The 27,684-nt window shown below is 51.5% G+C and overlaps 2 protein-coding genes across 8 annotated transcripts in view; one reads left to right on the forward strand and one right to left on the reverse strand.

The window, feature by feature from the left end:
* Positions 1 to 3,623, reverse strand: part of LOC309642376 (uncharacterized protein) — a 24,664-nt gene extending 21,041 nt beyond the window's left edge. The window contains exon 1 of the mRNA XM_082423956.1: positions 3,142 to 3,623. Coding sequence (XP_082280082.1) covers positions 3,142 to 3,408 — 267 coding nt within the window. The 5' untranslated portion in view covers positions 3,409 to 3,623. The remainder of the gene's footprint in view (positions 1 to 3,141) is intronic.
* On the forward strand, positions 3,444 to 27,684 carry TMEM72 (transmembrane protein 72). Of its 7 annotated transcripts, none has more exons than XM_082423925.1 (6): positions 3,444 to 3,696; positions 6,164 to 6,400; positions 17,090 to 17,156; positions 20,687 to 20,758; positions 22,385 to 22,524; positions 23,959 to 27,684. In XM_082423925.1, the coding sequence occupies exons 2-6, from the start codon at positions 6,304 to 6,306 to the stop codon at positions 24,435 to 24,437; spliced, it is 855 nt and encodes a 284-aa protein (XP_082280051.1). In that variant the 5' UTR covers positions 3,444 to 3,696; positions 6,164 to 6,303; the 3' UTR covers positions 24,438 to 27,684. The 7 variants fall into 7 exon arrangements, with proteins under 7 accessions (XP_082280051.1, XP_082280052.1, XP_082280053.1 ...); XM_082423927.1 differs by lacking the exon at positions 22,385 to 22,524 and adding an exon at positions 18,252 to 18,505 and having other exon boundaries at positions 3,452 to 3,696; positions 23,959 to 26,316; XM_082423928.1 differs by lacking the exon at positions 22,385 to 22,524 and adding an exon at positions 18,382 to 18,505 and having other exon boundaries at positions 3,452 to 3,696; positions 23,959 to 26,316.

Genomic DNA, 27,684 nt, shown 5'->3' on the forward strand with positions numbered 1-27,684 from the left:
TAAGAATAAGGTTGTGTATATAGCATTTAGCACAGCACCTAGCTATGACAATCATCACTGACATCATCACTAGTTTTCACAGCCCTGGAGTCAGGGCTTGGATTATTGTAAGTTTCTTGAGTCAACCTACCTTCCTATGGCTGCAACACACAGGGGCTCTGGTTGCTGTAGCATGAAACAAAACAATATAGTAAATAAAGCTCTGGATGAGCCCTGTCATCTCAAAGAGCAGCTACTCGTTTTACCCTGGTTCTCTATGATGTTGAGGCCAGGCTGTGCCCCAGTTTGGGGTGTCGTTGGTTCAGTGGGTGGAATCCTGCACAGGGGGGGCCACAGTGCAGTCAGTTTGTTCACTTGTGTATTAGCTCCCATTTACTGGCATCTGCTCTGGACAGGTACTTTTGACATGGCACTTCTGACCCAGTAAGACAGCTAGTAGACCCATTTTACAGATAAGGAAGTTGAGACTAAAAGAGAGTAAGGAACGTCCCAGGCCACACAGCTGTTAATGGCAGAAGTGAGTTTGGAATCCATCCCCGCCAATCACCACACTGCTTCTCTTCCCAGGCTGGGCATCCAGGGCCCACAGGCAGGTGGGCGAAAGAGGAACCAGGCAACGTAGGAAACCCCAGCTCTCTTCCTTTGAATTCTAGGTGACATCCCTGGCACATCTCACAGTCCTTGTCTGGATTCTTTAAGGAATCATAATCATCTAGAATCACAGACTTCCAGGTGTGAATCATCCAATCAGTGCTTGAGAACTGCCCATCATGTCACTTCCCCCCACCAAGTGTTCATGTGGGCTCCAAGGAGCTTATTATCTCCTGCAACAGTTCATCCTACCAATGGGGGAATGATGGCTAGAACACTTTCCCCTACTTGGAGCTGAAAGCTTCCCCCCATAACTTCCAGCCACTAGTGCAAGCTTGGACTCCGCAGGATGCAATAACAATTGAAACAATGCTTTCTATGTATGAGATCCAGGTCACACCATTGTCTGGAGCAGTGGGGTCCCTAGCACTTTGCTTCTTAGGCCTCTGTAATCTGAGACTCCCTTTTTGTTATTCAGAGTACTTTTCCACACTCTTTATGCAGGTTCCTCAGCCCTGCACAGTGCTCAGTCCTTCCTTCTGTCCTGTCCCCTTCTCAGCCTTTCACAAGCTGCCCGGGCAGTCCCCCAATTTCCCCAGGAAACGCCCCTTCTCTTTTTCCTCTGGACCCGTTTGCGACTGCAAGGTCAGACTTGGATGTCTGGGAGCTTCTCTGCCTTCTCAGCCAGCTTCTATTTTAAGGTCTCTGGCCCCTGGCTCCTGGCAATATTTTCTCTGAATTCTGAGAGGTCTAATCGGGCCCAACCAGATTTCTCCTTTCCCCGTGGAGCTTCACAGATCACTGAATCGTAGTAAGAGGGGTCATAAACTCTGCCAGAGTCTTCTTTGCAGTTTCTTGAAAAAGGGCCCTCTCTGGGGTTCCTCCACATTGTACCCTTATGACAGGCCCTACAGCCCCTCCTCTTCCATCCCTCTTAGGGTGCAACCCCGGTGAAGCAAGGGGACCCTCAGGGATGGAAGAATATTCCTAATGCTCAGCCCCCGTAGCTCTCAGTCTCTCCCAACCTAAGCCCAGTGCACAAAAAAAGAGCTTCCCAAGAAAAAGGCTGTGGAGAGAAATGGAACCTACGTCAACCGGCTTACCAGCAAGGAACAGGTGAATTTAGCCAGCTCCGTAAGGACATCCGGTGCCCAGTACTGCTGGTTATGCCCTTCACCTCATCCCCTCAACACCAGATAACGGCCCACCCCGACACAGGCATATCCAAAGGGAGAGAGTGCAGCCCGTCCTCGGGCCGCGCGTTAAAAGTCAGGGACACTTTCCCAGCAGCACAGCAGTACCTGCCCCTTCCAGGCTCTTTGACCCGAATTGGGTTACATGCTCATTCCTAAACCAAAGTTGCTAGGAAGGGGAGGCTGTAACCAGGGCCAGTGAGCTGAACAGACCCCGCCTACGAAGGCCTGGAAGGGCACCATGTCTCCTGAGCATGGAGGGGCCAGGTTTACAGCATAGTCAGCTGCTGTCAGCACGGAAGAAGCCAGGCGTGCTGTGGGGCAGAACAGGTGCCTGAAGGATGTGAGCCACAGGCTGCTGACCCCAGCCCCCAGCACCTCCACCCGTGCAATTCAGCCTGTGCCACAGAGACTCAGGTACCAGCACTGGGGGAGAGGTGCGTGAGTGTCAAGACCTGTCGAAATTGGGAAGTTTGGAGTTGATGAACATAGTCTGCTATTAAACTCAGTCAGCCAACCAAAGAAATAAACGCATACGTCAAATCACACATTTTTAAACTTGATCTTAAAGATCACGTGAACACAGAAGTTCTTAAACTCATGCAAAGCGGGAAAATTAGTAGTCTTTATGGAACGCTATGAAATCTTGATCAAATTAATCAATCAAATTGATTAATCAAATCAATCAGCAAAGAATATTTATTATATGAGGGCTTACGCATGCTCAGCAAAGAAAAAAGCAAAACGGACTATGCCTGAGTTTTCTATTATTAGAATTTAGTTTGGAATTTTTTTCTCCTACTTTGGTTGTTTTTGATGTCTACCCCATATGGGCAGAGGCATAAAAAGTTCCAGAAAAATGCCTGGGAGGAAAACTAAAACTTGATATAATTCAATCCCTTGTGCCAGTTAGTAAAGTAAGAATTAGTAAAAGCCCACCATTGTCCAATTTTAGAGGATAGGCTTCTTGGAGCAGCCCTCAGAACATGCTTTGAGAACCACCAATCCAACCAAATCCGCTCATTTGTTTTCTGCAAAAGTTACTAAGGCTCACGCATATCTTTGGGTTTCCCCAAGGTCACCTAGTTAATTATTGACATAGCAACTCACCTCCCAAAGATTATAGTAATTTCCCACATCACATGTCAGGGATGCATGTCAGAGATAAAGAAAGGTCCGTGTGTGGCATGGGCCTGAGCTAAGCATGTCTGGTCAGAGTCCAAATCTGCCACAGACTTGGAAGCTTTCTAATCCACCTAAATACAGCAGAATAGAGGCTTGGAACTCATTTCAAAAGTTGTTTCTGCTGGTGATTTAAAGACACATCCCTCTCTCCCATACACACACGAACACAAACCTGCATGTACACCGTCACCTCCAGACACTGACTCTCAGACCCTGAAGCCTTCAGGTCCAGATGTGACTTTCTCTGCGCCTTTCTGCTACCCAGTAGGGCACGGCCTGGGCTGGCTCCTTGACTGGCTCCCCCCTCCCAGCCAGAAACAGTTAACTGCCAGCTCCACGCTGCCTCCAGCCCAGCCCTAATCGGCCTGATCTCAGGCAGCCACGCTGGGGCCGCAGCAGCTCCAGACCAGGCCCTGGCTGCGTGGAGCAGTGGGGACATTCTTCCAAGGTAATGATTAAGCCGAGCACCTGGCAAGCTGGGAAAGTGAGCCCTATTCACACCTCGGCCAGGCTGAGGTGACCTGGACTGGTTTGGGAAGGCAGGGTTCCAGGGTGCAAGAGCCCGGAGCTGGTAGCCGCAGCCTCCCGCTGCACACGGACCACCTGGAGCATCTCGGGCCAGAGCTTCTGCTGTCTGCCTTTCTGGGACCCTGCACCATGAAACTGCAGGTGTTCTGGACGGGGCTGGAATACACCTGTCGGCTCCTGGGCATCACCACTGCTGCAGGTAGGACCCTGCCCCCCAGCTTCGGTTCTCTGTGTACTGGGCACAGCAGACAGGACTGCCCAAGGGGTGGGAGCCGGCCAGCGAGGGATGGGAAGAAACACCTGGCCACATATTCGTCACTTTCTTTCCCCAAACCCCAGAAACACTGCTCTTCAAGGCAGCAGCAGGTGCAGTGGGGTGAGCTTGGGGCTGGGATCCAGGGGCCTGGTACAGAATCTCTGCTTGGCAACCCACCATCCCTGTGACCTTGGGAACCCTCAGCATCGTCATCTGTGAAATGAGTTGAAAGGGTCTGCCCCACCTCCTTGGGGGCTGTTGTGAGGTGGAGGTGGGAGCTGAAGGTGAAGGTGTAAAGGGCTGGGCAAATGTAAGAATCAGTTGCCTCACTGGACAGTCAATGGTCACTGGAGTGCATCTTGTTTGATGCAAACCACAGCCCCACTTCATGGAGAGAGAATTCCCAGCACACGGGGCAGGCTGAGCTAGAGAGCAGGACACAGAGATCCCAGGCTTCCCTTAGAACACCGTGGGTTTGGGGGGAGAAATGGTTCCCCGTGCTGGGCTGCTCTTCCTCACCCAGCCTGATCCGGGGACTGCTCGACTTGCCGGGAAGACAGATGGTTACAGTAGTACCTGCACAGCTGTGACCCTGAGCTCTGCCTGCTAACTTCCCCAGCTCGGACCCAGACCCTAGCCCCGTGCCCCCCACGTGGCCAGGATCTGTGTTGGGAAGGTGAGCAGGTAGCATTCTGAGCCTTGGCTCTGGCCCCCACTGTCCCCTGGGGACAAGGAAGAGACACCCACTGCTGATCAAGTCCTTGCCCACCATTACACACAATCTTATGAATGGGTCTTGGAAAATGGGAAATGGCTCCCAGCTCAGACCCAAACAGTGCTGGTTCCTGCTCCAGCCCTGTCGCTCACCGATGTGTGACATTGGGAGAGCCACCTGGGCCCTCTGGGATCACGCTATCTAGTCTTTATGATAGAGATAACTGAGCCTGCTAGCCAGGTGTTTTGGAGGGTCGAGGATGCATGAACTGAGCATAGCTAAGTAGAACTGAGGATGTAAACCTTTTGGGAGAAGCCCCAGGACATACTTCAGAGCTCAGTGGGGATCTGTGTCATTCCCTGGGTTCAGGGCCAGCTTCACTGCTATGCTGGCCAGTGGGCTCTTCTAGCAATTAGCCCTGACTTGGCACAGGGAGGCCTGCTGTCGATGGTCTAATCCCACCCCTCCTGTTACAAGAAGGAGCACCTAAGTTCAAACAGGGGCAGTGACCTTGCCCAAGGTCACGCTACAGGTCAGAGGGATAGCCGGCCTGGAACCCTGATGGCTCGATTTTTGAAAAGGCCAGAACTCTGCCCAAAGAGCTCCTTCTTCCCAAGGCAGGAAGCCCCATCCAGTGGGCACCAGGAAGGGTCTGGAATTGCTCTGCTGAGGGCCCTGAGTAAATGAACGAGTAGGGGATCCAGGTCCAGCCTCCATCAGAACCACCTTGTCACCTACATGAGCTCCAAGGCCCCTAAATGCCCATCCTGGGGAAGGGGAGTTAACCCTCAGTGGGGTTTCTGTGTCTGGGGTTTGAGTCCTCATCTACCACTGTTGATCTTGACTACACCCTGCCCTCCTCTACGCCTTGGTTTCTCAATATGTAAAACGCACCCCTTTCATCTGTCACAAATCACAGTGACACTTCCCCCTGCCATGCTCTGCCCGGAGGGGAGACCTGGCTCCTGTCGGGAAGCTGTTTTAAGAGGTATATAAACTTTTAATGGATTAGCTACAGACAGTTTAAAAGTCCGATTTATCTCAGCCAGTGGAAGGGTCTACAGCCACACACACACACACACACACACACACACACACACACACGCACGCGCACACTACACACACAAACTTCTCCTCTGAACTACAGCCCTTATCTCTGTGCAGAGGGCCACTGTTAATGCAGAGGACGGTCCTCTCCCTTGGTTTTGATAAAGGATCCAGGCTAAATATAGGCCACTATTTTGCCTTCTAATGGCCAGGCTTTCCAATAATTGTGTTTGGGCTTTCTAGAGTGCTGGGAGCAGGTGGGAAGCTAGAAAGAGGGGCTTTAGTCATCTTGGGAAAATCTCGAGTTTCTTTCAGCATCACTGAACTGCTGGCCTATTTCCAATGTGTAAGATTTGCAAATTCCTTATTCTCTTAAGCCTCTTTTTTGTTGAAATCCTCTGTTAAGAAGTCCAGACCTCATTTATAGGGGCATTGCTGCTAGAGAGGAAATGAGACTTGAGACAGAGGCTGTCACTTTGCAGAAACTCTGGGAGACCTAAGGCAGCCCTGGTCCGCCTGTGGGGAGGAGTGTGGGTTTCCTAGAAACTAGGAAAAGCGTGTGACCCAAGGTCACCCAGAGTGTCACCTGCAGGGACCAGGCAGCTCCTGATCCAGCAGCCCCTCCCTGGTTTCCCTTTCCCTCTGCAGATGGATCTGAGGTTGTCAGCAGCTCTAAAGGCACCAGGACCTGGGGACATGCACCAGGATGGCAAGGCCCAGCGGCTGTGGCCGAAGCACAGCTCACCTCTTCCTCCCCATTCAGCCCCTTTAAATGAAGCTTCATTAGGATGTCCAGTGGTCCCAGGGGTCATTGCTGTCCCACCCCCATGACCAGCCCCACACCACGAGTGGGCACAGACAGAGCATTGCCACCGCCAAAGAAGGGTAAACAGGCCCTGCAGATTGCCCTCAGGCAGAAGTGTTTTGAAAATTAGAAAATGAGGCAATTCTCTCCCTTTGAAGTCATAAGCTTTCCAGGTCATCACAGACCCACCTCTCCTTATTTGACTTACACTCGGCTGGTGTCATTCATTTGTATCCCCTGCCTGGCCATGGAAGGCATTGGGTGTCCCTCTGTTGCTGAGATGTGGCACCAGGTGCCACCTAAAGAAAAGACACAACCGGGGAACTGCACACGGGCTGGGAGCACGCCACACCTGCCAGCAAAGATGCCGGATCCCTACGTGCCCATCCCTCCGGCAGGTTCTCACTGTGTCCACCTCAAGACAGGGTCATGACATCCCTGAGTCAGAGACTCAGGCCCCAGGAGAGGCTCAACCGTGTGTTTCATTCTCATTAACTGTCAGGAGGCGGGGGACCTGAGAAAATGGGTTTCATCTGAGATGGGAGCTCTGAGGCCCAGGGCGCACTGCCTCCATAAAATGAGAAAGGGGCCTGTCCAGCGAGGTTGGTCCCCATCCTGTGCTTGGAAGGCAGGATTGGCTTCCCTTTGCACCTCTGCTGTCCTCCTTATCCCCCAGAGTGAATCCCCATGGACTTCCTCCCCAGTCCTCAGCCCCTGCCCCAAGCCCGCAGAGAGAGAGTGGGAAGAGCTCCCTGTGTCAGGGTAGATGGTACACCTTGAAGGCCCTCCAGATCTGGGTTGGGGTGCGGAGGGAGGTGAGGAGATTCATTTCCCTAGGCCTTGACCCTGGAGAGAAAGCCCTCTCCTCACAGCTGTGTCCTCGCACAAGGACAGGTCTGGGCTTCCCGCAAAGAAGAACTGATGAGGAAATGTCTCTGGGCCCTGTGGGGAGGCCGCTCAACTTTCCTCAGAGCAAAACTCACTCAAGCTTCTCCGTCCCAACCTTCGGGGGCGTTTTTTCACTCTTCCAGCCTCTGCTCTTGGTGTAACAGCTGCTCATGAACATGATTACCTGAGTATCTACCGTGACCCTAGGTCAGTGCTACATGTTTTAAATGTAGTATTTCGTTTCATCCTCATAACTACCCTTTGAAGCACCATCACGCTCATCCTCATCCCCATTGCACTTGGGGGGGAACTGAGGGCTGGTTGGTGAAGTATCTGGTTCGAAGTCTCACACTTAGGAAGCAAAGAGGCAAGATTTCCATCGATGACTATCTACTCCTGAGACCCTACTCCACATCAGCATGCCTTCCGCCTAAATCAGGCCAAAGGACATGTCTTTCTATGTCTTGGCGAAACGATGGGATGCAGAGTGCAAGACACATAGAGGGTACCAAAGAGGCTGGCTGAGGCCACCCTATCAGTCTAGTGCCCCCACCATCGGTCAGTCCTGACCATGCACAGCCTCAGGCGGGTGAGGTCATGGTGAGAGCGGACACAGTTACACTGAAGCAAAGGAAGGATTGACCAGACACTTCCTAAATCTAAAGACACTGATATTCTTTTTATCTGCAATATTATATGATCTTTTTTTATTGAATGAAATTTCTTTAAATTCTAGAGTGCTTTACAACTTTCAAAAGTCTGACACACATGATTTCATATAATCCCATAATAACCCTTTTTTTTTCTTTTCCCCTACTCCTATATTGCCTTTCTCCCCTTCCATCTCCCCACTGGTAACCACTGGTTTGTTCTCTACATCTGTAAAGTCACTGATATTTGATCCAACTGCTCATTCTCTGTCTTTGAATGATTGCCAAGCATGCTTTGACTGGCACCACCATGACCATCTCCAGCCAAACCCACACCTGGACCTCATCTGGGGACAGACAAATCTGCACAAATTTCCAGAAGGAATTATTGCAGTAGGACCTTCCATGTATGGGTCCAGAGGTACATGACTGACAACATGCTGTAAAGCCATTATGTTGCTGCAGCCCTACCAGTGCCTATGAGGGCCGAGCGCTGAGCTAAATCCCATTTTACAAATGAGGAAACCGAGGCTCAGAATGTTTAGGTAGCTTGGGAGAAGTTACACAGCCAGTAAACAGCAGATCTGGTGCTGGAGCCCCAGTCTGCCCACTCACAGGGCAGTGATGCAGTGGAACATCTGGGGGCTGTCGGCACACAGCTCCCAAGAGAAGGGCACCACTCAACCAACGAGGACAGGAGCCGGGCTTGAGACAAAGCCATTTTAAGCAAGTCCTGCTTGTCACAAATCAATTACTTTCGATCAACCTGGGATCACTTAAGAGTTTTGCTTTGTTCCAGGTTTTTGGCTCATTAACCTCTTCTCTACATAAAGGACAGAGCCACGTTCCTGACAGCCCCATTCCTTGCCACATTCCGTTCAAATGGAGACTTGGCTTATTAATATAGTCTAGGATAAAAGAAGTATTTAAACCCAGATGTTCTCATTATTTTTTAAAGAGTACAGCAAATGCATAGTTTGACTTTAGGCCTATTCAAAGCCTTCAAAAGAAGAAAAACTAATGCTTCTGAGGCAATCATCTTGGGCCCTCCATGCTAATTTCCACCCTTCTTAAATGTATATCTCAGTGTCCACCTCCTGCCATCTAAGGAAGCTTCATGCACTCCAACACGTCCACAGGTGGATTTATTACCAGGCAAGAACATATTGTTTTCAGATCCTGTAAGTGGATGTTGCCTGTTTTCCAGTCTGATTGTCCCAATGAGCAAATGAAATATCCCCATCTTAGTTCCCTCTTACCACTGGAAGATAATATAATTTAGTTCAAGCATTTCTTTCTTTACTTATTTGTGCCTGTGTCCTCCTTCTTAGATTTAGAACAAAAAAATCTGGATCTCCACCTAGGATTCATTTATGTGACAAACATTGGCTGAGTCCCCACTTTGTGCAATGTAGACACATAGATTAGGATGGTATGACCTCTAACCTAGAGAAGCTCATGAGCTGACCAGGGAGACAAGCTAGTAAATACATATTCCAGTGCCAAACACTTCAGCCTAGTGTTTGAGAGGGTGAATTTGCGTCCTTCTCTACCACTTAGTAGATATGTGACCTTAGGCATGTCAGCTAATCACTTTAAATGTCAGTTTTCTCATCTATGAAATGGGAATAACAAGTGCGTCTACGCTCTGGGAATGTGAGCATTCAGTGAAACAATGACTAAAGCAGCAAACTTCATGGCACATAGATTCTCACTCAGCGCTGGTTAATTTTAGAGGAACGTGCAGGACACAGGGACGGCACAGTGTGAGTAATGAAATCTTCTTGCAGGATGGAAAAAGAAGAAAGATCAGAGGAAAGGAACAAGCTAACATATGACCCTGGAGGCTGGAAGGGGAGGAAGGGGCTAGACTGTGAAAGGTCTTACGCTGAGTAACATTTTTCTTCACATTTTGTGCTTGGGTCATTAAGATCATCCCACAGCACATTGGTTATTTCTACATCACATGTAGTGATGAAACCAGAAGAAAGATGGTAACCTCATTTTATTTTTCATGGGCTGACAGTTCTTTTAAGACTTTTCTTTAGCTCTGTGCAACCATCTGACGAGGCCTGTTATCGAAAAGGAATGTAGTCAGAAACAAATGGCTGACGCTGGGGAGATGTAGCCCTCCTGGGGCTTTCCCCTGAGCCTTCCTAGCTTGCCACAGGCCGGGTAAAGGTCAGACAAAGAAACATGTAGAGACATGGATGGACCTAGAGACTGTCATACAGAGTGAAGTAAGTCAGAAAGAGAAAAACAAATACCATATATTAACGCATGTATGTGGAATCTGAAAAAATGGGTATAGACGGTCTTATTTACAAAGCAGAAATAGAGACACGGACGTGGAGAACAAACGTATGGATACCAAGGGGGAAAAGTGGAGGGGGTGGGAAGAATTGGGAGATTGGGATTGACATATATACACTCTTGATACTATGTATAAAATAGATTGCTAATGAGAACCTACTGTATAGCACAGGGAACTCTACTCAGTGCTCTGTGGTGACCTAAATAAGAAGGAAATCCAAAAAAGAGGGCATATATGTATACGTATAGCTGATTCACTTTGCTGTGCAGGATACACTAACACAGTATTTTAAAGCAACTATACTCCAATAAAAAGAAAGAAAGAAAGAAACATGGTATGTGCAGAGAGAACATGTGCAGAGAGAACATTTGGAGGCATGGTCATTATTTTCTAGTGCCGGGAAAGCTGCCATGTGGAAGAGTGAGCAGATGCCTTCTCTTTAAATGCAAGAAAGAATAAGAATCAAATACTTCAGCCAAATACTTTGACCTGAAATCAAGACCTAGAAGAAATTTCCCCGAGGGTCCCTACGAGAAGGATGCTATTCTGCCTCAGGGTCAATATCCTCAATAACATCAGCGAAGGTCTGTAGAGTCCCTCCATGTAAACGATGTCATCAGCAAAAGGTGGTGTATTGGCCCAGATGGCTTCATAACCTTGAATTTTATAACCTTGAAGGAAGAAATAATATCTATGCTACACATCCTTTCCAGAAATTTGAAAAGGAGGGAGTACTTCTCAAGACATTCTATGAACTATCATTATAGTGATACCAAAACTAGAAAAAGGTATCATGAGAAAAGAAAACTATAGACTAATACCCCTCATCGACATAAATGTAAAAATTCTAAAAGTTCTGACAAATCTAATTAAAATATATAAAAAATATAATATACATAACCAAGTACAGTTTATCCCAGAAATGTAAGGTTGCTTTAATGTTCGAAAATCAATTTATGTAATTGACCATATTAACAAACTAAAAAAGAAAAGCTATATTATTATCTAAATAGATACAGCGTTTCCCTGGGAGTGGATGGAAGCGTTGGAAGGTAGGATTACAAGGATACAAGGAAACTTTTGGGGTGATAAATATGTTCACTATCTTCATTGGAGTGATGGTTTCCCTGGTATACACATGTCAATACTTACCAAATTGCAAATTTTAAATATGTGCAGTTTGTTGCATGTCAATTATACCTCAATAAAGCTGTTTTTATTAGTGGATGTGTCAGTTACCTATTGCCAGAATAATGCTGTGTAACAACGGCAAAACCTTAGTGGCATAGAGCAATAAGCTTTTATCATTCACACATCTGGGCGAGTAGGTTAGGCAGCTCTGCTAACGTAGGCTGGGTGTACTCACCTATCTGAGGGTCAGACAGCTGTTGGTTTGTCTAGACTGGCCTTGGCTTGGATGATAAGTTCCCTTGTGCTCCAGCAGGCTGGCCTGGCCATGTGCCCATGATAATGGCAGAGGCGTGAGAAAGCAGGTCCAGTTCACAGGCCTGTTTCCCATCTGTGCTTGCCTGGTACCTGATAACATCCTGTTGTCCAAAGCAAGTCACATTGCTGAGCCCAGACTCAAGGGAAGGGGAAACAGACTTCTCTTCAGTGCAAGGGACTGCAAAGTCATATAACAAAGGGTGTGGATACCAAGGGGGTGAAGGCTTGCAGGGGCATCATTGCAATCTACTACAGGCACTTTGGCCAATCTACAAGGCCAAACAAAATAGTCCTCTTGGATGGTCTACTATAGTCGATAGTAGAGAATCCAGTAGAGAATGAGGACTCTCTCACCTTCAGGAAATTCTCCCTGAGCAGGCTTGTGAGTGGGTTGGAGGGCACTGAGGGCCACCCTATACTCTAAAATCTCTTCTAACTGAATGTCTAGAACTTTCTTCTATAAAATCTTGGCCTTTTCTCATAGTATCGCTGAACCCTGGCTCATAGGTGTCACCTGAATGGCTCTCAACACACTGGTAAACTTCCCTGCCAGGCTTAGAATCTGCCACAACTTCTCCTGAGTTAAGAAACCTGCAGCTACTACTTTATTGTCTCACTGGATTCTCAGCAACCAGTTCCAATATCTCTGTGTTCTTAGAAATGGTGCAAACCTAGCCTTCACGTCTACAGTCAGCTGTGACCCGTTTCGAACCATCCCCAGCCATTGTCATCAGATCAGTGTGTCCCTACCTGAGATGTCCCTACAGACACTAAGACCAGTAGGAGATATGCCATAGCTGAGGATGAAGAAGAGCAATAAATACGACATGGGGAGTTATGAGGTGCCCTTAGCAGCAGTGAATATGACATTCTCACCCAGCTCCCCAGGCATCCAGGGCCAAGACCACTGCCTGGCATGGAAAGCCAGTTAGTGTGGCCTCTAGTGACCTCTGTGAAGTGTCCTATGTTGCCACCAGGGCACTGCACTGAATGCAAGACAGGTGTCAAAATTCAACCCAGTGATGGAGTCAGAACAGATAAGCTACAGCCAACCATGACATCGGCCCTGAGGCAAAGGTAGCGCGAGGCCAGAAGCCTTGGAGATAGCCCCTTAGCCATTAGTACCACAGACAGGCCCCATCCTCAGGAGCACAAGCCTTGGAGATAGCCCCTTAGCCATTAGTACCACAGACAGGCCCCATCCTCAGGAGCACATGGGCCCTTAGCAGGCTGCACAGAGGGGCTTAACACATGAGATGTACAGGTAGCTGGGGCTTTGGGCCACTTGTATCAATCAGGCCTGCAGAAGGGACCCGAGACCGGAAAATCAATGAGCAACATCAATACATAGAGAAGAGCTCTTGAGCCACAATAAAAACATGTATTAATGGAAGGAAAGGATAAGAATAAACCCTCCCCTTCCCCTGAGACTACTGATGGGAACAACCTGCCTCTCCTAATAATTCCATTAGCCATCATCTACATTTGCACAACTCTCTATAATTTACTAAGCCTGAGGCTCATAGTCAGTTACGCATGTTTTATCATCCCCATTTTTCTGGAATAGGAAGCAAGCAAGGGAGTTATCATTTGCTTGAGGAGCCAGGACTCTGTTTTTCTGATCAAGCCGCACGTTCTCTGTCACAGCACTGCATGCCCATAGCTTTCATCGACCCACACTCTGGACCAGAGCCTCAGGATGCCCGGAAAGATGCTCCAGTGTGTGCCTTGCCCAGGCCTGCATCACAGGTCCAGAATCTCTGATCCCTGCTAAGTCTGAACTATAACAAACAGCTCAGGAAGGCAACTCAGAAGAAAGCCCTGGCCTCTGGGAGAAGAAAATACTGTGCTGTGGTTGGACTCAGCCCAGACAGGAGGGAAAGAAACTAGAGGCCAGGAAATGAGATGCAGAGGCCAGGCTTGTCCACAGATGCTGGTTCTAACCAGACGCCAGAAAAGATGCCTCCCTGGAGACTGTGAGGGGAAGTGAGATGGAGGGGTGGGCCGGACCGTGCCAGGGTGGGCTTGTAATATGATTCTGTTGGGTTGGGATGAGGGGCAACAGGATCCTAAGGGACAGATAACAGGGACGGATGGAAGGAGTCTAAGGCCCCCAGTGGGGGTGTAAAAGTAGCACAGGTGGCTCAGCCCAACACCCGCACCCCCTGTGGCACAAAGAACAATGCAGCCCAAGATCAAGGCTCTTCTGGGGCAATTCTTTCTTATGGAGAAGTTGTTATAATGAAGCCCTGATTCTGGGGACATGTATGGCATTTGTCCCCCATCTCCATTCTCAAACTCAGCTCCTCTGTCCCCGTGCCCAGCTCAGGGCAAGGGCCACAGCGTCATTTGTTGGAGTGAGTGGCTGATGTAGGTTGGCCCATTTCGCTCAGAGCTAGAGCCCTGTGAAACAACAGAAGACGAGATGGAAGCACAGTCTAGGAATAGCTGTCAGGATACACCACGGAGCCTGGGCAGGCAGCTGCGGGCAGAAGCTGGGTCGAGGCCACAAGCAGACAGACGGATGAGGGGGACAGAAGGAAGGACTTCACGTTGGCCAGCATTGCCTCAACCTCACATGGTCTGCCTCTGAGAACATGAGCCCCAGAACTGAGAGGATCCAGTGGGGGACCCTTTGGCCCCAGTGTCAAAGGGACTTACGGCCTCCCGTGAGAATCCCCTACGGATCTCCTGGCCTGAGAGGTCATGCTTCTGACTTCACCCCCTTGCTCTCCTCCCCCTACCAAAGGGCATATCTCTGTCCCTGGGCTTGCAGAATCCAGCATGTTTACTGTTGGTTGAGAGCTTTTGGAAGAGTGACCCCACTTTTCTTGATGCAAAATGGGTACCTGGAGGCTGGGAAAGCTGCCCAGGCCAGAGGTAGAGGGAGGAAGGAGCTTGTGTGTATGGGCCACGTGACATCTGTGAGCACAAAGCCCAGTTTTTCAGACCTGTTATTTTCCTCCAATCCAAGCAACAACTCTAGGAGATACAACGAATTCTCCCCATTCCACAGATGGTAAACCCAGCTCAGATGAGTTAAGTACTTATCCACCGTTACCCACACAGAACTGGGATTTCAACCCAGCTCTCTCTTTTCCCTATTGTTATTCTCATTTTTTAACTGCAAACTGCCTCTAGAGTGTTCCTGAAATGCCCCTTTGACTATTGACCCTCTGTTTCCATCAAAAGACATCAAAATACCGCTCCATATGCCAAAGGGGTGCAAATCAGGGAAAGGGGCTGAGTTCCCAAGACCCCTTCCTGCCATCTGCTGGTCATCGCCAGAAGCCCATGCAAATCTACAAAGATTACAAGGTGAATGAAGGTCCTGCCTCACCCCAGAAGTGAACAATCACAAGCATCAGCCTTGAGCAGAAGACCCCTTCCCCAGGCCCTGGGTGGGAAGACACTTCCCCGGGCTGGACTGGATTCTTGTACAAAAAATCGATGATTTCACTGAGCACCGGTGATGTGCCTGGCATTAATTAACTTACTGAATCCTCAGAGAGATTGGCTCAGCTATTAACTGGCAAATGGGAGAACGAAATGCAGGACCTGACCTAGGCATCCATGATTGGTTTGTTTGTTTCTTTGTTTTACTTATACTCCCTGTGCCTCAGTTTCCTCTTCTGTAAAGTGAGGGTAACAGTACTTTCACATAAGACTGCTGTGATGATTAAATAAGTTAATAAATGCTTAGTGCTGAGAACAGGACAGGAGACACAGTGAAAACTAAATACATGAATATTTGCCTGCATAACACACACACACACACACACACACACACACACACACACACACACACACACACACACACCCAGGTCGACAGTGGAAACCAGGAAATGGCCCATCGCCTGGAGCCAGAAGGCTCAAGTTTGGTCTATCGGTCCTTTGCTTTCTAGATGTGTCCTTGGGAGAACTACACAAGGTCACTGAGCCTCATTTCTGTCCCTATGAAATGGGGAGTATAGAACTCCCTGTGCTGTGAGGAACCAGGACACGTGTGACCGTTGTGTATCAGCCACTGAGTGCCTACAGGTCACATTAACACTGCAGAGGGGAGTGAGGCTGTGTGGCACCCCTGACTCCTCACCTGGGACAAGCCAGCAAGTGGCTAGGACCTGGAGAGGACAGAGGCACAGTGTCCACCACCGCCCTGGCCCGTAACCACAGGGAGCACTGGAACCCCCATAACTAAGAATACACAGGCACCCCCTTCCTCGATGGAAGAGCTCTGTCCCCTTCTCCCCGAAGTACCTCCGCATCCCCCCACGAAGGGAGGGGAGGGGGTGCTGGCGCCTAAGTGAACGGCTCCACCCTGCATTTCAGAAGACAGCATTTCCGCAGTGGACAAAGGGCTCCGGTCACCTGGGCATGGGTGCTTACGCAGCAAATCCGCCAGGGAAAAGAGGAGGCATCAGGCCCAGGGAAGCAGTCCCCCGCGTGGCAGAGATGAAGGGCCACACACGGGCAGCCGAGAACAGAAGCTCAGCCCCACCATCTCTGACTCCCTGGGAGGGAGACGAGCTGAAGTCACTGTTCGGCAAATACCAGCATGGGTTGTCAGAGCCCAGAGAGAGAAGTGTAGGGTGCGTGGGCTGTAATCAGTTAGGGCCAGAAAGAGGTCTGATGGGTGGGTCACCACGGTGGGAGGAACATCTGCATGCTGCCTGTGGAACGTTTCCATCAGCGGGTGGATGGGTCAGGGCTGTGGCTGGTTGAGTGAAGCCGTGAGAGTGAGGAGACAGCCAGGACCCAGCAAGTCCACAAAGGTGGGTCCAAGATGGATTTACTCATACAAATGGAAGGTCAGGTATTTGAGCACAGACACCAACTGCCAAGAAGAGACAGGCGGAGAGATGAGGCTGAGCCACATCTCATGGCCCAGCAAAACCCCAGGGGCTTAATCAGCACTGGGTCCAAAGTGACGAGCCAGGAGTGCGTGATGCAGCTGCCAAGCCGCCAAGCCAGCAACGAGGGCACGGAAACAGCAAGAACAGTGATCTGGGCGAGGGAACAGAGGTGGGGGCAGGTCGCATGGCCAAGTTCTAGGGCCCAGAAACACTGCCCACATGGGCTTACAGGACGGTGAGGGCCCTTGAAGCCACTCCATGTGGAGGACACCTGTGGAGCCCAGGGCTTGGTGGCCTGTCAGTGTGGGCTGTTTCAGGGGCACTGAGGGGGGTGGCAGCATGACCAATGTGGACAGAGAAGGACAGGCATCTGCTCTGGGGAGACTGGATTAAAAGGGGTGTTGCATGAAACCCCTCTGGTTTCCAGCCAATCCAGAAGGCTCCTTGCTCTCTTGCACCTTCCCAGCCACAGCTCCCTGTGTCACATGGAGAGGAGGCTACCCTGGTTCCCAGTCCCCAGGAGAGGGCTCACTCCATGCCCAAGGAGCCCGCACAAGGCAGCGCCGTGGCTGGAGCACCTGGGCCCACTCTTCCCTCCTCTTCTTCTCCCCTTAGTGTTGATCGGCGTGGGCACTGAGACCTTCCTCCAGGGACAGTTTAAAAGTCTGGCTTTCTATCTGCTGTGAGTATGTGCGCACGTGCCCTCCCTGCCTGTACGTTCTGTTCCAGCTCACCCCAGGTCCATCTGCTGAGGCCCACCCACAGCAACCCCCCATCCCACACGAGCTCCATCCTGTCCCAGAGGTGAAAGGAGTAGAGGGGGCTTCTGGAATATCCCCTTGTTGGGAAGGACTTTTGCCAGATCATCCCATAAATCAACCAATTAGCATCCCATCCATCCATCCACCCACCCATCCATCCATACATCTATCCATCCATCCATCTCTTCAACCATGTCTTTATTCATAAAACAATAACCAAGCTCTTCTTTTAGTGACTGGGGAATCAGTTCAAAGGACTATCTATTTGAGCTCCTCTACATGCCAAGCACAGTTAAATGTTTTATTTACCTTATGTCCTTTACCTTTGACAGCATTACAGAAGAAGTGCATATAGTCCGTTTTGCAGATTAAAAAAAAAAAAAATTCAGAGGGAGTAAGCAGCTCAACCCACATCACCAAGCCCATGAACAGCAGGGCCCAGATTCATCCACCTGGGTCCCTTCAGTTTCTCAGCCTCTGTCCTTTCTCCTCTGCCAGCTGCCTCTACAGGCGCCCCCTAGTGGGAAAAAGATGGCTGTGCGGTGGTATCCCAGAGGGGTGAGGAGAGCCTGGGGTCCCTGTGGGCTCTGCAACCCAGCTTCTCAGCAGCTCCATCCTAAGGGAGCCTCGGCCTGCCTGCAGGGTCACCAGGCTGCATCCTCTGCCCCCCACCTCCTCCCCTCCATACCCACCCTCGTCGCGGTGCCCTGGTCTATGTCCTAAGGAGCCCTCCTGCCTCAGGGAGCCTCTTCGGTTTGCTACGTGGATCACACCCACCACCCACAACCCCGTTCCACCCTTCTGGCCCATCTCCACACCGCCACAACTTTAGCCACCTAGAAACCTGGTCGCTCTGTCCACCTTCAAGGGATCCCAGAGCCTCCAGCCCACACTCCTTTGCCATCTTCTGGCCTCCACCTTATTTCTTGTCACTCAACTTACACCCCAGGAGCTTCTGACTTTTTCTCAAACTCACCCACATCACCTCCCCTCTAAGCCGTTGCTCCATCCTGTAGAGCACACGAGTGCCTTCCCAGCCACTCCGGCATTCCCAAAGCCTGTCATTCCTCCCTGCGTTTCACCCTGGGAAGCCTCCCCGAGCCTGGAGCCCCTGCTGGCTGGAAGTGGCTTCTCCTTGCTCCAAAGGCCCTCCACGTCTTACTGAGCCTGTGCCTGGCCGCGGTGCACTGTCTGCCTGGAATCCAGAAGCAGGGCAGGCCTTCCTCCTCTCCACATGGTTGCCTAGTTCACCCACAAACATCCACTTCGGGTAAGAGGTGGAGGGTATTATCCTACGGAACAGTCCAGATCCACGGCTGGTTAATGCAGACTGTTTTCTACCCAGAACCCTGCCTCTTCCTGACTGCTCCGTCCCTGTCCTGAGGGGACACTGTGCCCGTCTGGTCACTCTGTGGTCCAGTTCTAGAAGATGTTCCTTCCACCCTCAAGACCCCTGCCCCTTACTGTAAACTACTCTATGTTCTCCACCCATGCCCTGCTCTCACCCTTTGGGATGGGAACCCATTGCCCACCCGGCCCATCCCTCCTGCCACTCACACCCCACTCACTCCTCGAGGGACACCCAAAGGCCCAAATGTCCCTCCCTCCTCTTTTCACTCCTTCTTCCACTCATCCTCCTCGCATACTCACAATCTCCCCCGCCCCTGCAGATCTCAGAGCCCTGCCACTGTGTTCTCTCCGTCTACTGGAGCATCTCCCCATAAGACTGTCACTTCCTGCTCTGTGTCCCCAGGGCCAAGCAGGGGCCATGGCCATGAGTAGGCACCAGTAGGAGCTGACCTGTCATTGGTTTTCTCCGGACTTTTCTCCACTTCTCCTCTACCCCTGCTGCCTCCTGTCTTCCTCCTTCCAAAGAGGTCCCTCAGCGCCTTCCTCACACTTACCCACCCACGGTGGCTGAAGGGTCCACATGGGCGGCATGGAGCCCTGGGCAGAGGCCTTCATGTGTAGGATGTTGCTACAAGGGCAGGGCTCTCTGCTTGGATTCACTGCCTCGTCTGAGTGGCCCAGCATCCCTGGCCTCAAGAGGCACAGCCTCTGTAGCACCACTTGGGAAGTCTGAATGAGCCACTCTATTCCCAAAGCCTCAGTTTCCCCCGTCTGCTCCAGGACATAGAAAAAGGCAATGTCACTTGTTTATCAAAGCACATGCTCTGGTGTGCTTGGTAGGCATACAGGCTCTGCAGTCTGAGTGCTGGGCTCGAATCTTGCCCCACTACTGAGCAGCTATGTGACCATAAGCAAGGGGCTTGACCTTCCTGTGCCTCAGTTTCCCCAGCTGTAAACTGAGGGTAATCACAGTGATTTAACAAAGATCATTAAATGAACTGGTATTTGTAAAGCCCTTAGAAATGTATGCCATGTATTCATTATGTAAATTCATTATTACCATTTAAAAGCTGAGGAGTAAGAGCTGGGCAGATACTGGGAGGCATAGAGAAAGTGGGAGAAGGTAGAGATTAAGTAGTAAATGGTCAGAGGGAGAAAGAGAGAAATAACTAACATTGTCAAACGGACAAGAGAAGAAAGAGGGAGACCTCCAAGAGGCACTAGCCTGTGCAAAGGCCGTGTGGCCCCTAACAGCTTCGTGTAGGGCTTTCAAAGGCGTGCTGAGAAATTTCATTTCTATAGGCCAGTGAGACCCTCCAATAAAAAATGTAAGTTCCCCTCCAAAGATTCTGATATATACAGTCTGGGGCTGGCCCAGGAATCTCCAGGAGATTCTGATTGGAGGATCCCCGGACCACACTTGAAGCAGGGGAGCATTTGAAGCAGTCTGGAAGGGGAGGAATATCAGATTCAGAAGGAGCCCTCGGGCAGCTTGGTGGTGATAGATTGGAGGAACAGGAGGTCAGGAGGTGAGGGTCAGGGAGTCAGGGAAGCCAAAAGGGGAAGCTGGTACAAGGATTCAGGGGGAAGTGTCCAACTCAGGCAATACAGGTGAGACCAGAAAGAATGGGAGTGATTCTCAGGCTGTCTAAGGAACACAGTCAGCCCCTGCTGGAGACTCTTTGGATGATGAGAAGGCAGGGGATCAGGAAGGGATCCAGCTTTAAGGCTCAGACAACCAGCAGTCGGTGTCAGCCCTGGTGACACTGGGTAGAAGGATGTGCCTGCCAGTGTCCAAGCAACAGTGTAGGGGTCAAGGTCGTCTCCCCTGCTGGCCTGCAGCTCCCTCATCTATCTCTGGGCCCCGGCCTCCACCCCTACCCCCCACCCCCAAGGCCCAGCCCAACCCAGCACAGGCCCTGGCGTCCAGGCAGCTTCTGGTTCATGTTGTCTGGGTGACAAGATTAGGTCAAGAAACTCCTGGTCAGTTGTTCGGCTATATACAGAGGCCCAGGAGGCCAAGGCGCTGAGAAAAGACAGCCGAGGGAAGCGAAGGGAGGGTCAGAGGATACCCGGCCTCCCTCACCTGCCTCCGCCACAGGTTTACAGGAGCCGCCGTCTCCGTGAGCGAAGGGGCCTACTTCGTGGCTCAGCTGCTGGCCATCTGCTTCCAGTAAGTAACCGCCAGAGCGGCCCCACCTCCACCCCCGGCCCCAGACACTCCCAGATGCCGCCACCCGTGAAACCACAACCCGTAGATGTTCTGCTTCCGAAGCAGCCACGGACAGGTTCCCTCCCGACCCTGCCGCGAGCCCCAGCCTGGACATGGGCTCAGGCTCGTGGAGCTCAGTGGTCCCCTTTTCCCTTCTCCCAACCAGGGAGTGGACTGACACGTCCATTCAGGGCCTGACCCCACCCAGAGTCCCCCGACAGAGTCCATCGCCATCCTCTGGAAACAGCCAGTCACTGTACCCCCTGTCTGAGTCATCTACCACGGGGCGAGTACCTCGCGGAAAGCCAGCTTGGAGCGGGCAGAGCTCGGTTTGAGAACTGACTCTGCCTCCTGCTGGGACCCAGGGACAAGTCAGGGCCCGCCTCTATGCCCGTTTGTGAGGCAGGAATGCAGATTTTGCAGGATCTTAGGAGGCCACACGGCCACAGAGGCCGATACCTCTGCCCAGTCATGCTCCGTTCATGGAAGCTGTCATCAGGGTGGCCAAGGACTGACCCCTGGCCACAGTTCTCAGAATCTAGACAGTTGGGTCTCTAGGTGGTCAGCAAAAGAGCCAGGCTTCAAATCCAGCTGTCCTGGCATCGTGCAAGGCCACTGGCTGCCTCCCAGGGTTACCAGCCCTGAGGCAGCAGGCCTCCCCCATTTCTGCTGAACGTCACTGCTAAAGGACCCTTGCAACTTCTCAGGGCAGGGGAGGGAGGTCCCCCTGGCCTGAAGGGGCATTTTACCATCTCTGGAGTCCCTCCACTCCCAGCCAGGGTTTGTTACAAAATAATGACCACCAGGGGGCACCAATGAGCCATGGCCGCAGAATGTGGGAGGAGGGCTGTGCTCTGGTCCAACACAACATCGGCCAGCCCACACCACTCCCCCAAAGCCAGACGGGGCAGGAGGCGGTGTGCAGAGCCCCACTCCAAGCCAATTCAGAGGATGAAGGAGATGGACCTAAAGGCAAACACTTTCCTCCTTTGCAACCTGGAGACAGCTCCCCTAAGGAAACCTGCTCAGCATCAGGCCTCTGCCAGGCCCACGTGTGGTCCTTGCATGCCAGTTAACAGAGAAGCCTCCTTGGGCCAATGCCATCTCATGCCTAGCCAAGGCTCCTTCGAGTAGGGTGCAGCTGGATTCCAGCCCTCTCACCCATATGGCCAGGCCCTTTGTGCAGTGCACAACCCTTACAACTGTCCCAGCCAGGTGTCTCCTGTACTGCACGCTTTCTGCACTGCACTGTGGACTTCCCAGTGTGCCTCTGAGTCTCCTACTCTTCTTCCCACTGCCTTTGCAGCATCCTGAGAGCATTTACCTTCCTCTCCCTTGGGCCAAACAGGCATGTCTGGGCTGCATTTCACAAAAAGTGCTGGAGACCCTCTGGAGAGGCTCAGGCAAGGCCACTAACTGTGGAACCCACAGTGAGGACTTCAGCCCCTGGGGGTGTTCAACCAGAGGCCACCGCAGGGAACATGGCCATAATAGGACCCAATCCCAGACTCTGATGGCTTTATATATTGCTGGGGCTTTTCTGGGTCGCTGCCTACTCCCTGCCAATCCTGGACTTCCTCCCCCCAGGTGTCAGCCAGGGTCCCTGGCCTACAGAGCAAGGGAGAAGGCCCACTGGCTGGGCTGCTTCCAGAGGTTCCTGGCCTACATGCTGCTCTCTGTGGCCTGCTTCCTCCACCCTGTCCTGGTCTGGCACGTGACCATCCCAGGTAGGAGCTCCAGGAGGTAGTGGAGGCAGGCAGCCCCCACTGCAGGTAGGCTCTGAGCAGAAGGGGCTGCATCCCGCTCTCGTGGACCTGCAGTGACGCTGCCTCCAGGGCCCCACTAGCCCCTCTGCCCTTTCTAGCATAGATCATAGGGATGAGGAACTGATCAAGTGGCAGGAAAGTCCCAAGAAGTGCATCTTTCCTATAGGTGTCCAGAGGCTACACCCACAGAAGCGAACTGACCTTTTCTCCAATGCTTGTGTGTGGTCTGAGCTTTCAGAGGGAGCAAGATAGTCACTTCTCCATCCAAACCCTTCTGTGCCTCCTTAGCACCTACCCCTTCAAGTCCAAACTCCTCAGCCTGGTTTGAAATGCACACCAAATGGGATCCCCAAAGACCCTTGCAACTCCATCTTCCTCTCCCACTCCATTCACCCTGCTAGTCAGCCCAGGTTCTGATCTCAGAAGCCAGCACTTGATGCTTCCACCTCCTGGGTTTTGACAATGATTTTTTCTGCTAGGACCCTTCTCCCTCCTCCTTAGCTGTGAAAGCTGCACCCCTCCTCACAACCCATCTAAAAATGCCAGGAAGCTGACCGCCCTTGGAGATGAGGTGGAAAGGTGGAGCCTCCTCTTCCTTCCTGCTGTTTCTCTTAAAGTACCTGTCGTAGCCTCTCAGGGACACTCCGTGCAGCCTTCGCTGGACTCCTGAGCAGGACTCAGCACTGCCAAGGCCACAGCGAGCCACGGCCTCCCATTCCTTAGAGAGCGTGAGATGCATGGGAGGCCCTGGCCCTGGCAGGTGGGACAGCCACCTTCACCCCTTCCTCTGGACAGGGTGGGGATCCCAGCGGGAGACAGAGGGGCCTATGGCCTGGAGGCTGCATGAGGGGCCAGGAGGGGAGCCAACACTGTGCCAGCTGCACCCACAGGGATTTGCAATTTCCTCCATGTTTATAGGGCAGGGGGCAGTAAAGCAGGATCTCCCTACCCCTGGGAATGGAAGGAAGCCCAGTTCAGCAGTTGGGCCCAGTATCAACATAGAGTCCAGGTCTGTCGAAGGCATTGCAGGTCCAGCCCCAACAAGCTGTCCCTGAGAGGGAGGCTGAGCGTGGTGATGGGAGGACAGGCGGGCAGCACCAGGATCTGCTGTCAGCAAGAAGGGGGCCTGGGGCACAGGGTCTCCTGGCTAACTGTCAGGTTGAGGGCCCCAGCACAGCACTGGCCCCACTGACATCCCCCGGCCGGGCATCAGGCCTGCCACACGGGTCTGATGTGGGTCTGTGAGGACAAGTTAGGCGTGAGGGCTGGAGCACTGGGGGCCTGAGTGTGGCCACACAGGCGTGCCGCAGTGGCCCTTTGGGACGGTGGGCGTGGACAGCCTCTGGCTCTTCTCTAGGACACGTCCAGCGTCCTGACCTCCCAGATCTCTTCCAGGCTCTATGCTCATCATCACTGGCCTGGCCTACTTCCTGCTGAGCAAGCGGAAAAAGAGCAAAGTTGCCACAGAGGTGCTGCCCCCCCCAGAGCAGTACACGGACCCCTCTGGCAGCGCCGTGAGTACCACCGGCTCTGGGGACACCGAGCAAACGTACACCTTCCATGGGGCCCTCAAGGAGGGGCCTGGCTCCCTCTTCATCCACATGAAGAGCGTCCTGAAAGGGACCAGGAAGCCCAACGCCCTCCAGCACCCAGACGCCCTGACGGAGCTGACTCTGGAGCCAGCTGACCCACTGGCCAAGAAGAAGCAGGTGCACTTTGAGGACAGTATGGTCAGAATGATCCCGGACCTGGCCGAAGACCTGGACGACGGGGACGGCGAGCCAGAGGAGACCACCTCTGACACCACCCCCATCATCCCTCCCCCCGAGGCCCCACTCTTTCTATCTTCCCTCACGGGCACCAGCCTCTTCTGAGCTGCTTGTTCCAGGCTGGGGGATGCTCAGCAAGGGGTCGGTATAGATAGACAGCCCTGCCTGGAATTTCCTGATGTCCAGGGGCCCTCCGGGGAGCTCGGGGTCTTCACAGGTCAGTTCTTCAACGGGTGACCAGACATCCCCACGGTATCTGGGCCTCTGGGACCATCGAGCGACATGACAGGTCCTGCGGAGACCTTGAGGGTGGCTCAAACGAAGCTCGCACTGCCTCGAACCCTCACAAGTTTCTCTCTCCCAGACATGGAGCGGAGAAATCCTTGTGCTTCCCCTGAAGGAGACCATCATTCCCACATCACACAAGGCTGCGTCAGTCCAGAAGCCCTGGGGCTTCTCTTGCTCCTGACACAGGACCCAGCACTCAGCAAGGACTCATGGCCCATCTCATCTCTGATGTAACATTTCAGCTCTGAAAGGCCAGGGATGCGTTGGCAGCTTACACATCTCAGAGGCAGGTGTAGACTACAGCTATGGGTCCTGAACTCCAACCGAGATGGTTCAGGACAGGGAGCAGGGAGAAAAGGCAAGGGTGCGAGCCCTCAGGATGGGAGCAGCGCCGAGCTGTGGGCCGAATTCTCTGCGCGCTCTGGGGCCGGCGCTGGGCAGCAGGAGTCACAGAGTGACTTGAGACAATGCGGCTCTGTGCTCACTGCAGGGAGAGCCAGGCCAGATGAGCAATATTCATTCCAGAAGCATCGCTGAGGGCTCCCTACATCCTCACTACATGGGCTCTCAAGATTCCAAGTAGATGATGTAAACTGAAAGAGATTGAAATCTGACAGTCCTCAGCCATGAATGCCAACACACAGGACAAGGCGCCTGCTGTATGCAGGGACCACAGAGGCGGTGCCCTGGAGACTCACACAGTACGGAGACATTGCTCTGCCCTGCTTGGTGACTGTTGGGAGAATAGGTGAGAAATGTATATTTGTTGAAAATGAGAGAGAAGGAAGGAAGAACGGGAAAAGAAGGAAGACAGGAAAGTGGGCAGGCAGCAGGCTAGGTCTCTGCCACAGTACCACGAAAGTGACAATTAACCCAGAATGAACAAAGAAAGATGAATCAGATACTCAGTTAAGGATTTGCAATATGTATTTCTACAAAGTGTTCTGTGGTCCATGGGATTGTTACAAGGCAGAGCAGACACATTATTCTTCATAGCCAATCTTAATTAATGAGAAATTATAATGCTTCTTCATTCGTGCGTGTGAGCAAACACCAGGGTTCTGTAGAGCAAAACTTAGAGCACATGCTTTAAGGTCTAGATTAGAAACGTGTGCTCATTCTTGTACACTTTTCAACATTCCCTACAAGTTATTTTGCAAATGTATGGAAATAGCCAACCAGAAGCTAGTATCAGTTTGGTGCCTAAATGCAGCAGGTATCCCAAACAAGCAGACCTCTCCCTGTAATAACCCAGTTCTTCTGTAAAACCAAGTGAGAAAAGACATTCTCACAAGCCTTCAGAGGTGGAAGCAATAGCGTTGTTTCTTTAGCTGCCGCCGAGGAAGAAGTTCAGGATCTGAGAGTCACAGCTGGGGGAGAATGAGTAATAAGGAACATGGGTCTGGGTAGGCGGAGATGGCACCTGATTCCGAATGGGCCAGGTGTCCCAGGCTGGCCTGCTGTGCACGGAAGGAGTCCCAAGTGGGGAGGAGCCAGGGTCCCCACCTGTCATGTGGAGAGGAGGATACGATGGGCACAGACACCCTCGTGGCACAGGCCTCTGGGGAACCCGACGGTCCTGCCCCATTCTCAGCCCAAGTCAGCAGAGCTGGATGGGTGAGTAGGCTGCAAGAAGCAAATTGGGAAGCATAATGTCCGAGCTTTCAGACCCCATTTAATAAACATCTCTGTTATAGCATCGTTTGGGATGTGTCTTAGAGGTAAGGTGGGCATTGGGAGTTCTGGGTGATGTGCGTGTGATTCTGAGACATCTAGGCTTCCTGGTGGCTGTCATCAGTTAAGGGAGTCCGCTGGGTATGCTGCATTAGAGGCTGAGGCGATTATGAACTTACCTAGGTTACCAAAGTAAAGCTCTTCCACACTCTTATTGTTGACCCCACACCCACCCCTGAAAAAAAGGTTTGGGTGAGATCATTCAATAGACCAGAGCCCTCATCTCTGTCAGTGGACCAGGTAAGAAACGTGGCACTTTCCTCAAAAGCAGGCGACTACCACATGTCTCCATTTGATTCTCAGCCCAAGACGCTATAACCACATCCTTAGCTACTGCTATCCCTGCAAATGTGTAATGACACCCATCCTTGCTGAGAAACAGAGACTAGAAGGGCTGACCTTGTTGTAGCCCGCCTTCCTTTTTCAGCAGAAGGCAGAGCAGATGTTGCGTAGACGTAGAACAGAGCTATTGGAAGTAGAGCCCTGGGCTGGGGATCATTAAATCTGCCCTTAACACGTTGATTGACCTGGGCCAAGCCCCATCACTTCTCTGGTTTCAGTTTCCCCTAGTAAGTGGGAGTAACAGCACTTCTCTCAGGATGGGTGCAATGAGTCCCCCAAGAAAGACGGGGAAAGTGCTTTTCAGATTACAAATCACCCAAGTCGGTGTGAGTGCATGTTCCTATTACTGTGGGGACCTCTCCGTGAGGAAGCCCCAAAGTAAGGAAACACAGAAAACATCACCAAGGCTTGTCTCCAGGGCAAGGCCAATGCAGGTCTCAAATCCAGATTCCAGGGCTTGAGCCTGGAAAGGGTGTAGATACCACCCTTCAGCTTAGAGAGCCATAGTGGACCCCCAATCACGGGGAGCCATGCCCTGGGGGGTCACCCAGTGTTCCAATCTCTCTCCCACCAGTCCTAAAGGATTTTTTTAGTTTTTAAAATAACTTGATTGAGATATAATTCAAGTACCATAAAATTCACCAAAGTGTATAATTGAATGTCCTTTATTATGTTCATGATCGACCTCACCACCATCTAAGATCACAACATTTTCATCGCCCCTAAGAAAAGCCTGTTACCCATTAGCAATTATTCCCCACCCCAACCCACTCCTATGCTACGCAACCACTAATCTACTTTCTGTCTTTATAGATTTTCCTATTCTGGACATTTCATGTCAATCGAATCCTGTATTGTAATATGTGGTCTTTTGTGACTTGCTTTATTCACTTAGCATAATGTTCTCAAGGTTCACCCGTGTTGTAACATGTATCTTTATTTTATTCCTTTTCATGGCTGTATAATAGTCAATTATATGGTTATACTA

Source organism: Balaenoptera physalus, assembly GCF_965194825.1.
Source record: "Balaenoptera physalus genome assembly, chromosome: 14".
Classification (NCBI taxonomy): domain Eukaryota; kingdom Metazoa; phylum Chordata; class Mammalia; order Artiodactyla; family Balaenopteridae; genus Balaenoptera; species Balaenoptera physalus.

Bases quoted from the DNA above. Each gene is read 5' to 3' on its own strand.
- TMEM72 (XM_082423925.1), top strand. From the start codon at position 6,304: ATGTCCAGTGGTCCCAGGGGTCATTGCTGTCCCACCCCCATGACCAGC. The intron at 17,157-20,686 runs GTGAGTATGTGC...CCTCCGCCACAG, and splicing joins AGTCTGGCTTTCTATCTGCT to GTTTACAGGAGCCGCCGTCT. The intron at 20,759-22,384 runs GTAAGTAACCGC...TCCTCCCCCCAG, and splicing joins CTGCTGGCCATCTGCTTCCA to GTGTCAGCCAGGGTCCCTGG.